Below are 16,020 nucleotides of genomic sequence, written 5' to 3' on the forward strand. Positions count from 1 at the left end.
CTTGTGCTTTTGGAGGCTAAGGCTGTTCAGCCCTGACCGCACAATTGCTTAGTAGACTGTTAGTGTAGTTCAAATCCTGACATGAGTCAGTGAAACCTCCAGCTCTTTGTACTGTATCCTCTCTATCACTGATTTTAACAATTTTTTGTAACAGAAAATTATCACTAGTTGTGGTAGAACGAAGATTCACCTCTGCTACCCTGCCATCCCTCGAATCAAACTACTCCTGGGTCTTTTAAGACAATGGAACAATTTCCCACCTGGCCATCAAACGTGGACTATTTCCCAGCACCACATCTCTAATCAGGGTTGCCAACCCTCTCATATTGGTCAGGAGTCTACTGGAATCAGCATCGATCTCCCGGTGACAATTGAAAGTGATCCAGGAGATTTTAATAGGTACAGTACAATTAATGACATTACGTCATGTTGGGGGAAAAAATCTCCCGGAATAGCTTCAGTCAGAGTTGGCAACCCTATCTCTAATCCTTGGCGCGCGCTCGCTCTCTCTCTCTCTCACACACACACACACACACACACACACACACACACACACACACACACACATATGATTTTGCTACCTTTCTGATTTTGACTAGGCTGCTCCAGGTCCTATGGGACATCGAAAGAATCGCTAAATATCTTTGGGGTGTTCATTACAGAGCAACGCGATGGTATTTGAGATGCAGCATCACAATGTAACATCCCATGTTGATGTGACGTTGCATGACAACGCAGACATGACAGGAGGGCATGCTGAATGTGTTATGGAAAGCAAAGTCTAAAGCTGGGATTCTCAACCTTTATCTTTCTGAGCCCCTCCTCCACAAAACATGCTATAAGAATTCCATGGTCCACCTGTGTCACAACTGTTTTTGTGCATATAAAAGCCAGGGCCAGCATTAGGGGGTAGCAAGGAGGGCAATTGCCTGGTGTCCCACGCAGGGCCGGCTCCAGGCACCAGAGCAGGAAGCAGGTGCTTGGGGCGGCCATTGGAAAGGGGCGGTGTGACGTTGTGCAGTCTATATGGTTTTATAAAAATATAAGTGAATATAATGTAACTGGGATATGCTTCATGCAAAAGGTCTCTTGTAAGGTATCATTACAAAACTTATAATCTACTGAGTGTGATCATCCTATTTGTATAAATGTACCACTCTTGTATCTAAAACTAGAAATATAAAATATAACTCTGAGGGCCTATTGTAATTATGCAAAGTGTGCGCCATTAATGGTGATTTGGAATCTTGATGACTCCCATTAACCAGGACCATTGTCTGCAGATAGCTGTTTTTTACCTGTGAGTTTTCCTGTATATCTGTGTGCTGGCAAGTGGGTAATGAAGTCTTGCAGTGACATGTGATCATGTCACCTGAACTGGAATCCATCTTTAACCTGGTGCTTTTCCAGTGAGGGGGGGTGGAAACCCAGAGGGACAAAGGGTTCCCGCCTTATGCAAAAGATATATAAAGGAGTGGAACAGAACAAAGGGATAGAGAGGAGCCATCATGAAGAATCCCCTAGCTACCACCTGAGCAGGAACAAGAGCTGTACCAGGGGAACGAATTGTGCCCAGACCTGGAAGGTGTCTAGTCTGAGGAAAACACTTACTGAAGCATCTCTGAGGGTGAGATTATCTGTAGTCAGTTTGATTAGACATAGATTTGCGCATTTTATTTTATTTTGCTTGGTAACTTACTTTGTTCTGTCTGTTACTACTTGGAACCACTTAAATCCTACTTTCTGTATTTAATAAAATCACTTTTTACTTATTGATTATCTCAGAATATGTATTAATACCTGGGGGAGCAAACAACTGTGCATATCTCTCTATCAGTGTTACAGAGGGCGAACAATTTATGAGTTTACCCTGCATAAGCTTTATACAGGGTAAAACGGATTTATTTGGGTTTAGACCCCATTGGGAGTTGGGCATCTGAGTGCTAAAGACAAGCACACTTCTGTGAGCTGTTTTCAGGTAAACCTGCAGCTTTGGGGTAAGTAATTCAGACCCTGGGTCTTTGTTGGAGCAGACAGGAGTGTCTGGCTCAGCAAGACAGGGTGCTGGAGTCCTGAGCTGGCAGGGAAAACAGGAGCAGAGGTAGTCTTGGCACATCAGGTGGCAGCTCCCAGGGGGTTTCTGTTATCCAACCCGTCACAGGCGGCACGTCCGGGTCTTCGGCAGCAATTCGGCGTCGGGTCCCTCAGTCCCTCTTGGAGGGAAGGACCGGCCGCTGAATTGCCACCGAAGAATGAAGTGGCGCGGTAGAGCAGCCACCAAAGTGCCGCCGATCGTGGCTTTTTTTTTTTTCTTCGCTGCTTGGGGCGGCAAAAAAGCTGGAGCCGGCCCTGGCCCCACGCAACGGGGGCCCTGTGAAGCTAAGTTGCTCAAGCTTCAGTTTCAGCCCCGGGTGGCAGGGCTCAGGGCCTCGGGCGTCAGCCCCATACGGTGGGGCTTTGGCTTTCTGCCCTGGGCCCCAGCACATCTAATGCTGGAACTGTGGACTCCCTGAAAGCTGCTTGCAGCCCCCCAGGGGGGCCTGGAGCACTGGTTGAGACCACTAGTCTAAAGTATGGTGCTTTTGCAGTTCAATGTGCCAACTGAAGAGGCTGTGGAGGGGATTTCCCTGCCTCTGGTTAAGCTTCATCCCTGTCTGGAAGTTGCTTAGCCATTCTTCTCAGGGATCATTTTTATTCCTCACAATAAATATACTTGCTGAACAGAAAGCGGTTGACAGATTCATAGGTTTTAAGGCCAATATGGACCATTATGATAATCGCGTCTGGCATCCTGCATAGCAATGATGGAAGAGCCTCTCACAATAAGTGTTTTGCCTTTGGAATACACCAGGTTCCACAAAAAAGACTAGGTTTCAAAATAAAGGTTCCTGAGAAGAATGCCCAAATCCCACCTCCCTGTGCTTGAAGAGTGTGTGGGATGGTGTCACAAGGGATTATAAATTGAGCTGGGCCCTGGAGAGGTGCACTTGAAGCCCTGTTTTACCCTAGCTGCGGCTCCCAGATTATGACGACAGCAGACCCCACGCTGTTTTCAGGACACTTTAAGCACTGCCCCCACCTACCCAAGCATACAACCCTCTCCTGAGCACTCCATCCCCTGCTCCACTGTCACCCCTCCCTTTCAGGGCATTCCCAGCTAGAAAACAGCCGCTCCCCACCCCTCCTGCACTGCTGACCCTGAGCGTGCCTGTAGCTCAGAGCCAGCCGTGCACGCCGCGCTGCTGTTAGGGAACGCGCGGCGCCGCCTCCTTGCGCTTTGCTTCTGCTCCCTCTCGCCTCCGCAAGGTGTCGCCTTTTGCAGAGGAAAAGCCTGTGCAGCAACCGCTCCTTTAATTATTTATTTACAATGTGGGGGGGGGGAGGGGCAGGATTAGGAAGAGGGACTGGGGGGGAGGGGGAGAGCCCCTTTATTTATTTACTTTGCAATCTGCCTCCTCTGGGCAGCGCCGCTGTGGTGCTCACACCCCTGCCCCCGCCGGGCAGACTGGGTTGTTATTTGCACAACAACAGAATCAAGCCGACACCTTGGATTGAACCCTTCATAATGACTTCCTTTTTGTCCTGGCTGCGCCGGCCGGCGAAGCTCGCCGCCTAGATCTTCCCTTCTCTTATTAGCATCTGCTGCAAAATAAATCGCGCTGGCAACCCTGAATGGCTACAACTCTCTTAAAAAGGGGGTGTGGGGGGGAGATACAAAGGAGCAGGACCCTAAAGGCACCCACCCTCCTCCTCCATGCTCCATGCAAAGCACTGAATAGGCACATCACTGGTGCAATTACAACCCAAATCCCCCCCCCCCCGTCCCCTTGCAAAGTGCATCCCCTCCCCAACTGCTCGGGGTGGCCGGGCGTGCAGCTCGGATTTTGCATTCTCTTTATGATTATTATTTATTTGCAAAGGGAACTGGACCTAATTCTCCTTGCAAAGCATAAAGAGCAAAGGGGCTTTTGGCGCCAAATGCCAGGCACCTCCCCTGCTTTTATGGAAATTAGGGAGGTGGGGTTAAGCCTCTCTCTCCGCTCTCTTTTTCCTCCCCGGGTGTGTCAGGTTTTTTTTTAGTTAATAATATCCAAGAGCTTCAAAGCCAGCCAGTGACAGTCATCTGTCTGCAAGCAAAGGGTGAATGTGGAGGCTTAAGCCAGCCTTGGGGGACGAGCGGGCTGGCGCTCAATAAAGTGCAACATACAAGATCATCTGCCTCTTTTTTTTTTTTCCTGCCCTCCTCCCCCTTTTGCAACACCACCCATCACCAAGGAGGAGGTAAGAAGAGGCAGCTGCAGGGACCGCGGCTGTAATAAGAAGGGAGGGCAACACCAAATAAATAAATAAAACCTCACGTTGTATTGGAGTTGCAAAACTAGGGAGGATGGGTTGGGGGGGAAATGCAGGGGCAGTTCAGTGATTTGCGTGGAGGTTTTCACTGACCAGAAGGAAATCCTCGGGGTTTCTAAAGCTGTTGCGTGGAGATCGCTGTGTTTTGTAGGAGAAGTTTCGTTGCTTTGATTTATTTTAAACGGTTGCAATAGATTTTGTAAGTAGAAAAATGGTACAATAGTGGAAGCGGTCAGGGGGCGGGGCGGGGCAGGGAGAGAGCAGCTGAGCTGGGCTCGTTTCATTGCATTTCATCATAAGGCTTTTTTTTTTTTATGGAGATTTTCCTTTCGGTCTCAGTTTGAATGTCAGCTGTTTGAAACCCAGCAAACCGATTTTCCTGCGTGTTGCGCTAGCTGAGGTGACGGGGGGCACGGAACGCCTGTTCCAGACTTAAAAGGTCATTTAAAATGTCTAATGCAACCGGGCTCCGGTGCTGGTATGGGATTGTGGTGGACTAGTCGGGGGCACAATGAAGGAATCTTCCGGAGGGAAAGGGGGATTGAAAGCTTGTGTTTGTAGCAGGTCACATTGAATGTAGTGGCAATGTGCAAAGTCCCCTTGTTGCATCTGCAGCCTTTCACCCCTTTGCTCAGTGTGCAGCTGAGCAGGAGAGAAACTTCCTGTACCTTGTTGGCATATCAAAGGGCTTTGTTGTTAGCGCCGGCTTTGTTTTTTAAATTGAAATTATTATATAAGGTTGCTGCATTTTGGCTACTTCCGATCCCCCCCCCCCCCCCAGCCCCCCGTGTGTTGTGTGCGGGCTTCTCTGAGTAACTTTGAGTGAATGAACTGGCAAGTTGTAAAGTTGCACCGAGCCGCCTCTCCTCTGCCCCGTTTGCATCCTCCTCTGTCCCCTTTGCACCGGTCTGCAGATGACAAAAAGGGGGAAACTTCCACTACTTTTGTTGACATATTAAGAGGGCTTTCTGGAGCGATTAAGGTATCAAGCTTTGCATATGTGTACAGTGTATTGGTTGGGTTACTCTGTGTTTGGTTCTTTGAAGCCGTTTGAAGAGCTTGTAATGTGTGAAGCTGCACAGACACCCCTTTGCATCTCTCCTGTACCTTTCTGGCGTGTTTTGTTTTCTTACAGAGCATAGGGTTAAAACAGAAATCTTTGCATGTGTGTGCATAGACTGTTTTTTGTTGTTGTTGTTTGTTTTGTCTGAGTGGTTTAAGCAGCATTAAGGGAGTGAAATGTATTTCTCCAAATTTGCACAGTGCTCCCTGCATTCCTTAGGCTTTTTAATGATTATGGGCTTTACTTTTTTTTGATTGGTAGGAAGACTGTTGTATGAACAATTCATGTCTAACTGTATTTCCTCCTGTTTTAACTAGTTGCTTATTTTTTATTTTTGATTTTCTTTCAGGTGTTGGGAGAAGTCTCTCTCTCTCTCTCTCTCTCTCAGTGGAAACACACTCAAACCTCCCTCTAAATAACAGCCCAACCAAGGAATCAGTAAAAGGAATCCAATAATGCCAGGGATGGTCAGTAAAAACCCAGACCTCGAGTTTGACTCTTTGCAGCCCTGCTTCTATCCAGATGAAGATGATTTCTATTTGTGCGGTCCGGACTCTGCTCCCCCAGGGGAGGACATCTGGAAAAAGTTTGAACTGCTGCCTACCCCTCCTCTGTCTCCCAGCCGGGCAGGACTTCAGGAGAACCCCCCGGGAGGGGCCCCACTGCTATGGGGAGGGGTGGCTCTAGGGGGATTCCAAACCCGTGATCCTCTGGACTGGGCATCTGAACTGCTGCTGCTGCCCTCTGAGGCCGACCTTTGGGGAAGCACGGATGGAGGAGACTTATTGGAGACAGGCTTTGGGGAGAACAACAACCTCAACTCCATCATCATCCAGGATTGTATGTGGAGTGGCTTTTCTGCCCGTGAGAAGCTGGAGAGGGCAGTGAGTGAGAAACTGCAGGGCAAAGTGGGAGCAGCAGTGGCACCAGGAACAGCTGGTGCATCCACCACCACTGCCAGCCCTGGGGGCACCAACAGCCAAGCAGAGCTCAACAACTCTGTGTCAGAGTGTGTGGATCCTGCAGTGGTGTTCCCCTTCCCCATCAACAAGAGGGAGCCAGTGGCAGCAGCCCCAGCCCCAGCCCCAGCAACAGGGGCTGGGTTGGCTGGCATCCGGGTGAACATTAGTGGGAGCAGTGGGATCGCACAGGGGGCAGCAACTGCCACCCAGCGCAGCAGCTGCCATACAAGTGCTACCAGAGCAAACAGCAGCTCAGGAGATGATACTCTCAGTGACTCGGGTAAATACTCCACTCATCACAGATTTGTTAGCCTGTATACATATCCCCAGAGGTATTGTGTGTGCATGGTTGCTCCACCCTCAAATGCAGCTTTATGGGCAGCATCATTTATGATGCATCTCCCCTAACCAAAGGTATAAACAAAAAGAGTGAATTCATTGGGGCAGCCTTGCAAAATTCAGTTCACTTAGGGTGAATGTTAGTTTCTGGTCAAGTAAACTAGCATTAGTTGTTTTTTATCATCATCTTGGTAAGGTGGGTGAGTAACGTTGTGCCTGGCTGGTACATTATCATGAACATTTTGTAAGGCTGCCTTAGGCTATTGGCAGTGAGAAAAAAGAAGGGGTTGTGTTTCTCTCTCTTTCTCTCTTCACACTTTCCTTCCTGTAATCAAAATTAAGCTCAGTCTTCCCTTTCCCCACCCCTGTCTCTGCACCCATGTGGTCAGGAGACCAAAGAAAATAAATCTGTGATCCCAGGTCATGCCCCCTTTCTTTGTTTCTTGCATCTCAGTGAGTCAATAAAAAAAAGATTGGGGGAAAGTTGGTGGCCATATGCCTTAGTGCTTGAGGAAGCCCCCTGCCTTGAAGCGCTTGGGCAGAGAGAGAGAGGAGGGGTAAGTAAGGGCAGCTGAACCGTGGGGGGGTGGAGCTGGGGAAGAATAAATATTGCACAATCAGTTCAGTGTAAAACATGACAGTGGTTGAGCCCTTAAGACATGGGAACCCCTGCTGTTGAAGAGAGGGGAGGCTAGGAGAGAGTCCACCACCATCAGATTCAGAAGACGTCAGATAGATGTATGGTGCCACTAAAGTTAGTCTGGAAGAGGAGAAGCTTGAAAAATCCCAGACCACTCTCATTTGCTTTTCTTTATTGATAAAAACATAATCAAGAACAAACCCCGTAGCTGTCCAAGTGGGTGCGTGTGTTTTACTCCCTTCCATTTCTAACTGGTATATGGATTTGCCAGTAGGTGGCAGCATGCTTGTCCTAGGACGTTACCTTTTTGGAAAGGATTCCTTGAAGGAGACCCTTTGGCAGGCAGCTGATGGTGAAGCAGACAGTGGTATATAACTAAAGGGCATCCTATCCTGGGCATGTTTATACTTAACAGATGCTGGATGAACTTTGAGTGGGTTTTTTTAATCTTCTCCCATGGCAAAGCGTACCGTGTGGTTAATCTCAAAATTCATTCATGTGGCCAAATAAAATGCAGCTTATGCAGAATGTATTGTGTAAATAGTGCATTGACCATATGGTAAAAGTGTTTTTAGTATAAAATCATCCTGCCTTGTACATGGTTTTGAAATGGCTAGGCAGTCTAATAATTTAGCGGGGAAATGTTTGATTTTGGGTCTTTGGATTAAGACAGGCAGAGGAAAATTTAGATGCAAAAAATTCCTCTCATGTAAAAAAACCCCATCTGTAGTTGCAGAGAAGCCCAGTTCAGTTGTAAACACAGTTTCTCTCATGTAAATGAGTAGATCCATATGACCATCATCATAAACTTGATGATAAGCCTCCTGTTTCAAAAGGCTCACTGTCCCTTTAATGTCTGTGCCTTGACAGCTTTCTGTGAGGAAGCACTTCCTCCCAACAGCTGTCTTCTTGGCAGTAAACCAAAACATTGGCTTAAAGGGACTCTCAGACTGGAACAGCTTCACATTCTGCATCAGAACAAATCCAGCAATTGTTTAGTTTTCCGGCTCCTTTTTGATCAAGCAAGGGAGGTGTTGTGATTGTGGGTGTGTGTGCTCACATACATGTATGTTCTGTACTCCAGTTTGTTGGTTAAAGTATAAATTAGGGCATTTTCTCAAATACTGTTTCCTCTAGTGTGTTTATTTGGGTTGCACCTTTATGGATTCTTCTATTGTACAGCTTAAAAGTGCAGAAAACTATCTGTTCTTAGGGTTATAATTTTAATTTAGCAGAGATACCCACTTATTGTGTCCAGATCTGAGTGTATGCATGGTGTGTCTATATTTATCTAGCTCCATCTATCTGCAGATAGTTAGTATATGCACCCTATTTTTATCCTCATATTTGTGCATATTTTGAACACTTAAATACTTATGTGTTGCTGTTTGTCCAGAGAATTCACACAGATATGTTACTAGTTTTTAAATTTCAAGGTCCTGTGTGAATATTTTTTGGAGAGAACAACTTACTTTCTTTATTTTACATTTTGTATTTCTAAAGATGATGACGAGGAAGAGGATGAAGAGGAAGAAATTGATGTAGTGACAGTGGAGAAGAGGCGCTCTTCCTCCAACAAGGCTGTTACTACTCTTACTATTACTGTGCGTCCTAAAAATGCCACCTTGGCATCGGTGAGAATGCAGCAGAATGAACTGATTCTAAAGCGTTGCGCCCCGATTCACCAGCAGCATAATTACGCTGCCCCTTCTCCATACATGGAAAGCGAAGATGCCCCACCGCAGAAAAAACTAAAAAATGAGGTGCCCCGTCCAATAAAACCCATGATCCAACCAAAGTCTAAGAGTTCAAGTCCTCGAAACTCAGATTCAGAAGATAGTGAACGTCGACGTAATCACAATATTCTGGAACGTCAGCGGCGTAACGACCTGCGATCTAGTTTCCTCACGTTAAGGGACCATGTACCTGAACTGGTTAAAAATGAGAAAGCTGCAAAAGTGGTCATCTTGAAAAAAGCCACTGATTATGTCCATTCCCTTCAGGCAGAGGAACACAAGTTATTGCTAGAAAAGGAAAAATTGCAAGCCAGACAACAGCAGTTGCTAAAGAAAATAGAACACACACGGACTTGCTAAACCTTTTTTGTCTGACCTGGACAGTCACTGCCACTTTGCACATTTTTGATTCTTTAAAAAAAAAATTGTGTTTTTTGACGTTAAGAATGTTGGTTTTACTTTCAATCCAGTCCCTCAAGTAGTTAACAATCTATGTTATCCGGGTACAGAGCACATGGATGTTCTTGCAAGGAGTTCAACAGACTGCCAAACAATGACGGCCCTTGTATTTTTTCTTAAGAACTATAGATGTTCTTTAAAAGTTGTGAGCCTTTGGAGCTGCTGATGACACCTAGTTGAGTTTAAAAATGTTCATTCCTAATTTTTAATGGTGCTTATGTTCTAACAGATGTTACTTTAGGGGTTACCATTTGTACCTCTGTGGGAATTTTCTGTAAATACCATCTACACACTTGCCTTTTGTACATGTCTTGGGTTATGAGAGGTGGCTCTTGCTACCAGTATTTGACTGGAAGTTCATACCTAAGTACTGTAATACCTCAATGTTTGAGGAGCATGTTTTTGTATACAAATATATTGTTAATCTCTGTTATGTACTGTACTAATTCTTACACTGCCTGTATACTTTAGTATGATGCTGATACATAACTAAATTTGATACTTATATTTTCGTATGAAAATGAGTTGTGAAAGTTTTGAGTAGATATTACTTTATCACTTTTTTGAACTAAGAAAACTTTTGTAAAGAAATTTACTATATATGCCTTTTCCTAGCCTGTTTCTTCCAGTTAATGTATTTGTTAATGTTTGGTGCATAGAACTGGGTAACTGCAAAGTTCTGTGTTTAATTTCTTCCAACAATGTACATTTAGTGCTGCGTCTTATAGCACTTTGAAATACCTCATGTTTATGAAAATAAATAGCAATTAAATGATGTGCTCTTCACTATTTATTTATAAACGTAGTTATCCTCTTTTATTGTAAGTTGAATGGTGCCCATGAGACATAAAGACATGATTCCAGCCCTCCCTGCACTTACTATCACAGGGTAGAGCTTACACTTCAGGAGGGGTGAGAAGCCAGAAAATTACCAGCAAATTTCTGGTAACAAAGTAATTGTAATGGGAACAATTATAATGTACTTGTGTCAATACACATGTCCGATCTCTTCTTTAATATTGTGAGCTCACTATGGGCCTTAGCCAAAGCCCATTGAAGACTCCCATCGACTTCAGTAGACTTTGGATCAGTCACTGAATGCACAGCACTCTCAGGGCTAGGATGCAATGCTGTTTTCCACCAGCTGGTGATCTGGCTTTCAGTGACTGAGGCATATGGTGAGAGCAGAATATCAGTGGAATGAACTGCCATAGGGAGGAAAGAGACGTGTCTGTGTAGTGAACCAGGATCTTGGGATCTGAGCCTTACTCTCTAATTCTGTTCCTTCTTTCTTATTGTATGAAAAGCCATACCCCAAAGGTTGGCCACCGTTTGTTAGGAGAGGCAAAATTTGTGCTGGTCTGTGGTTTGTATTTTGTCTAAATGCCAAAGTATCTATTAACAATGCTCAAAGATCAATTAAAAATCCCACTTCCGCTTAGGGAGCAGTCTTGCAGTGCTTAACACTGAGCTGTGCTGTGTCCCAGCACTGCCATAGCAGGCTTGTAATGCTGCAGAAATGCCATTTCTGAAGCCTGGGGGGCAAGAACAGAAGCCAAGCAGTGTGTATGCTGCAGAATCAAGATTGGCAGGTTGCTTTTTCCTCAGGAGCAGGAAGGGCATTTTGTGGGTTGGACAGGGGCAGGGCCAGTGAGTCTGTGAAATGCACTTGATCATGGACTGTAACCATTCCTAAGGAGGGTGTAGTGGTCCCAAGAGCTGTTGTATCAGTAGGCTTTGCAGAATTCAAATTTTTTTTTTAAATAATTTCGACAGGTAATACCGATGTTTATTTGTGAGCACTTTTTTATTTTTACTGACTTAAATTTTCGTAGGTGCAGGAAATTATGGGGAGGGATGAGACAAGAAGAAGAGGGTCAGACAATAATTATTTAAAGACAGCCGACGTTGAGATTCGTTTTAAAAGTTAATGCTTTATAACCATTAAAACACAAATTGTCAACATCACATCTCAAAATATACAAAGTAAATATCCTTAAATCAAACTCTAAGAAGCTCTGAAGCAGCATTTTTCTTACTTTGCCTATCTAGACATTTGATTATTATAGATGGAAATATTTTTTGTCAGTGAAATCAACCTGTCCCCATATTTGCCAGTAAAACTCGAACCCTTCCAAGCCTATGTATCAGCCAGGCTGGGCAAGAGCTCCACACACATCCCCTTATTCTGCAGCTGCATGGAGACTAAGGAGTTCCACACTCAACCAAACTCTTTATCAAAGGCAGTGGGAGTTTTGCTTAAGTAAGGACTTAAGGGGTTGGAACTACTTATGTATAATCCAGTAAATGTATAGGGGCCAGAGCCTCATCTGGTATACACTGGTATAGCTCCATTGGCTTCAACCAAGTCTGCACCAACTTACACCATCTGAGGATCTGACCTGTATGTTAATTCAAAATTGTCAATTTAGATGTGATTCAAGAGTTCATTCCATAAATAAAATTCTCAGTGAAGTGAGGGGAGTTTTGTGGGCTGGGGAAGCTGGATCAGGCCCTGATCAAAGGATCAAAAGCTGGGGGAATAAATGTCACTTCATTAAATGTAATAGTTCCATTTTAAGTGTTATAATTTCTTTCAAGAAGCCAGTTCTGAACTGCAGCTTCTATTTTAATGCTTCATTAGTTCTTGAAAATAACATTCAAGATTGGTTGGTCAGAAATAAGTAAAGAGGTAAATGAGAAATGATTCTCCCATGCACGCTACTTCAGTTGGTTCTGATTTAGGGCTTGATCCAAAGCCCATTGAACTCAATGGGGGTCTTTCCCCTAAGTCAGTTTACTGAATCACAACCATTCCAGCAACACAAAATGATGGTACTAAAAAAAAAGTCTGAAGACAAAAAGGTATTTTGCATAGACAACTACAGTCTTGTCCATGCTGGAGCACTTAACTGTGCTAGCTAGCTATAACAAGTTTGAAAACCATTCTCAAGCCAGTTCTACTAGCAACTCCTGTTAGAATGTTGTTCTGAAGCACTGTTTGTGAACAGTCATAAGTAGCATGGGTTTCATTTCCATGGGGGAAGGGAATTTTTTCATCCATCCAGCCTATTGCCTTCCCCATTTCCACCAGCACAGCTTCTTAACATTAATGTGTAATCACTCTGAATATGGATGTAAAAACCACATTACAACCATGTGGGGAGGGATAGCTCAGTTGTTTGAGTATTGGCCTGCTAAACCCAGGGTTGTGAGTTTAATCCTTGAGGGGGCCATTTAGGGATTGGGGTAAAAATCTGTATGGGGAATTGGTCCTGTTTTTGAGGAGGGGGTTGGACTAAATGACCTCCTGAGGTCCCTTCTAACCCTGTTATTTGGGGGGGATAGCTTAGTGGTTTGAGCTTTGGCCTGCTAAACCCAGGGTTGTGAGTTCAATCCTTGAGGGGGCCTCTTAGGGATCTGGGGCAAAATCAGTACTTGGTCCTTCTAGTGAAGGCAGGGGGCTAGACTCAACAACCTTTCAGGGTCCCTTCCAGTTCTATGAGATAAGTATATCTCCATATATTATATTATTATTATTATAACTGTCATTGTTTGCATATGGTGTCGTACATGCTTACAAGCCATAATATGGACAGCCATGAATCACTGATGGAAGTGGCAGTGCCCATTTATTGGATATGCAATATACAGAAATATTTCCATTATTTATCAGAAACAATTGCCATCTATTCTGTTTATATGTCATGCTCATTGCTGTGGCATCTGAGAGAATAGGGATGAAGATGAGTGTAAAACTAAGATGTAAAGTGTTTGTTTAAAGATTCAGTACAAAAGCCGATTTTTAAGTGTCCTTTTCGGAAGAATGGGGGCCTGATCCTATTTCCATTTAATTAAACATCTGGCCCAGCATGGTTAATCAATAGTCCTCTACAGAGCACTACCACTACCCTTCTTTGGAGTTTTCTTTTAAATAACTTTTAGGGGTTCACAAGCTGGCTTTCAAAATTGCAATAGGTGGCAATTTGGCAAGGACAGGTTTTGAGTTTGTTTTTATAACATTTGAAAATCTAAGTTTTAAGGACTTTAAGTCAAAATGAAATGGAAGTTGGTTTATTTCGGATGCTTTCTTGCATACAAACTTTGTTATTTAAATGAAAACGTGAAAAGTCATGATATGGCCCTATGTTGGTGGGGTTTTATTTTGTTTGGTTTCTTGAGGAGGGCTTGGGGTAAAAGGCAAAGACAGATTTAGAAAATAAATGTTTTATTTAACAATAGTTTCATGAAGATCCTTATGCAGATGTAGACAACAGAGAAACTACTCTTTCATGCCAATCTACAGAGTTTAGAGTTCCTAAGTACTCATTCAAATACTATATAGAGACACTCCATCCTATTCTGTTAATGATATGCATGTTATATTTTCATGACAGACCACACCATCTCTGGAGGAGCGGCTACAAATAATCAGGTCTGTTGAACTGCTTGACAAATTCCAGTGGAAGGGCCAAATTCTGCCCTCGGGTCTACCACAGGACTGCATTTAATGCAGAACTTGTCCCTAACTATTATGGGGGTTAAGATAACTTTCTCTATGGGCAGGCTATCCCATAAATGCTTATTTTGAAGTCAATCTGGCCAATCAGAGAAAGGATGCTGAACTACATGGACCACTGGTCTGATCTACTATGCCAATCCCTATGTTCTTGTTTATAGAACACAGATGTACCACTGCTGCTGACTGAACAAAATGGATTTCTCCCTAGTATGTAATACCTGAGTTAAAATGTCCCCCAAAGGACACTCCCCAGCCCCTGATTTTCTGCTTATTTTGTTAAAAATACCATTAAAACACATGGAACTTCAAACAACCAAAATGAAATGGTCCTCCATAAAGCAGTGTAAGCAAAAATTCACCTTTGGGAGAGCTTAAAGAGGTGAAATGCGTTAATTGTATCATTATCACTATGTCACCTGTTGCTAATAATGCATGTGAAAGTACATTTCCTGGACCCCAAGCTGCTATTATAGCAACTTATCACCAAGTCATGGCAGAAATTGCTTGAGTTTTCATTACATGTATAATTCACGCAGGGCACTGTTTGCATTATATGTGCTGATGAACATAGACACAATGAAATTACTTATAAATGATATCAGCTTTAAGTCTGAATTGCCTGGTTTGTTACTGGTTTAAATCAGAAGATTAAAGTTGTTTAAACATTATGTTTTTGTGTGAATTTGCTTCTCTTTGATTTTATATTGTTTATTGTGGTCTTTACAAATCTATATTCAGGACTTTTTAATGAAAATAATGCTTTGCATTTCTTTAATCTGAGGATCAGAAAACAGTTTATGTATTTGTAGCCTCACAGCACCCTTGTGAAGTAAGTCTTGATTGCAAGGAGAACTGTGGGTGCTCAGTGTTTCCAAAAATTAGATTTTAAGAATCCCATACCATATGGCTGTAGTTTCTTGTACATGTGATTGCAGTGTGACTATCCTAAATAACAGAAATGTAAACCATACACACATAATAAACAAAATGTGATTATTATTTGAACCCCAGATGTTTATTACCAACCAGAATTACCACTGAATTACAGAGATCACCTATCTGAAATATCAAGTTAAATTTTTGTACAGCTACCATCTTGGGAGACCCTATCTCTGCTGTGATGCCTACAAATCTCGACTATCTACCATTGGTTAGGCAAGTGGTGAACAGGCTTTTATTTTTAGGGTAAAATTGGATTGATATCCCCCTTTCCCTGTTTTGTCCATTTGTTGCTTTCTGTCTGACATTTAGATTGTAAGCTCTCGGGGGGGGAGGAGGGGGGAGGGGAGGGACTGTCATCTTTGTTATGTGTCTGTACAGAGGCTAGATTAGGTAATGCTACTGTCATCATAGGGCTGCAAGGGACCTTGAGAGACCATCAAGTTCAGCCTCTTTTTCTGTGGCAGGACCATGTATATCCTTGACTGGTGTTTGTCCAACCTGTTCTTAAAAACCTCCAAGGGCAGGATTCCACAACCTTCTTCAGTAACCTATTCCAGTACTTAACTCTCTTTATAATGAGAGAGTTTTTTCTTAATATCTAACCTAAATCTCCCATGCTGCAGATTCGGCGCACTACTTCTTGTGTTACCTTCACTGGACATAGAGAACAACGGATCACCGTCCTCTTATAACAGCCATTAACATATTGGAAGATTATTATCATGTCCCCCCTTCATCTCAAGACTAAACCTACCCAGTTTTTTAACCTTTCTTCATAAGTCAGGTTTTCTAAATCTTTTATCATTTTTTCTGCTGTCCTCTGGACACCCTCCCATTTGTTCACATCATTCTTAAAGTGTGGTGCCCAAAACTGGACACAATATTCCTGCTGAGGGCTCACCAGTGGCAAGTAGAGTACCTCCCAGTCTTACGTACGGCACTCCTATTCATACAACCCAGAATGATATTAGCCTTTTTTGTATCCGCGTCACATTGTTGGCTTA

General features: G+C 43.6%; 1 protein-coding gene across 4 annotated transcripts; it reads left to right on the forward strand.

Annotated features, from left to right (window-relative positions):
* Positions 1-4,102: 4,102 nt before the first annotated feature.
* MYCN (MYCN proto-oncogene, bHLH transcription factor) lies at positions 4,103-10,328 on the forward strand. 4 transcript variants are annotated; one of them, XM_024198614.3, is made up of 3 exons: positions 4,103-4,281; positions 5,766-6,658; positions 8,861-10,328. In XM_024198614.3, exons 2-3 carry the CDS (start codon positions 5,872-5,874, stop codon positions 9,451-9,453), a joined length of 1,380 nt encoding a protein of 459 aa, XP_024054382.2. In that variant the 5' UTR covers positions 4,103-4,281; positions 5,766-5,871; the 3' UTR covers positions 9,454-10,328. The 4 variants fall into 4 exon arrangements, with proteins under 4 accessions (XP_024054382.2, XP_024054386.2, XP_024054384.2 ...); XM_024198618.3 differs by lacking the exon at positions 4,103-4,281 and adding an exon at positions 4,443-4,552; XM_024198616.3 differs by lacking the exon at positions 4,103-4,281 and adding an exon at positions 4,694-4,792.
* The last annotated feature ends 5,692 nt before the right edge of the window (positions 10,329-16,020 follow it).

The sequence above is a fragment of the Terrapene carolina genome, unplaced genomic scaffold (assembly GCF_002925995.2).
Source record: "Terrapene carolina triunguis isolate 2854851 unplaced genomic scaffold, T_m_triunguis-2.0 Scaffold42, whole genome shotgun sequence".
NCBI classification, from domain to species: Eukaryota; Metazoa; Chordata; order Testudines; family Emydidae; genus Terrapene; species Terrapene triunguis.

What these genes read in the sequence shown, in the direction of transcription:
- MYCN (XM_024198614.3), top strand. Translation starts at nt 5,872, where the DNA reads ATGCCAGGGATGGTCAGTAAAAACCCAGACCTCGAGTTTGACTCTTTG. An exon ending in TGATACTCTCAGTGACTCGG is followed by an intron (nt 6,659 to 8,860) that starts GTAAATACTCCA and finishes GTATTTCTAAAG; the next exon opens with ATGATGACGAGGAAGAGGAT.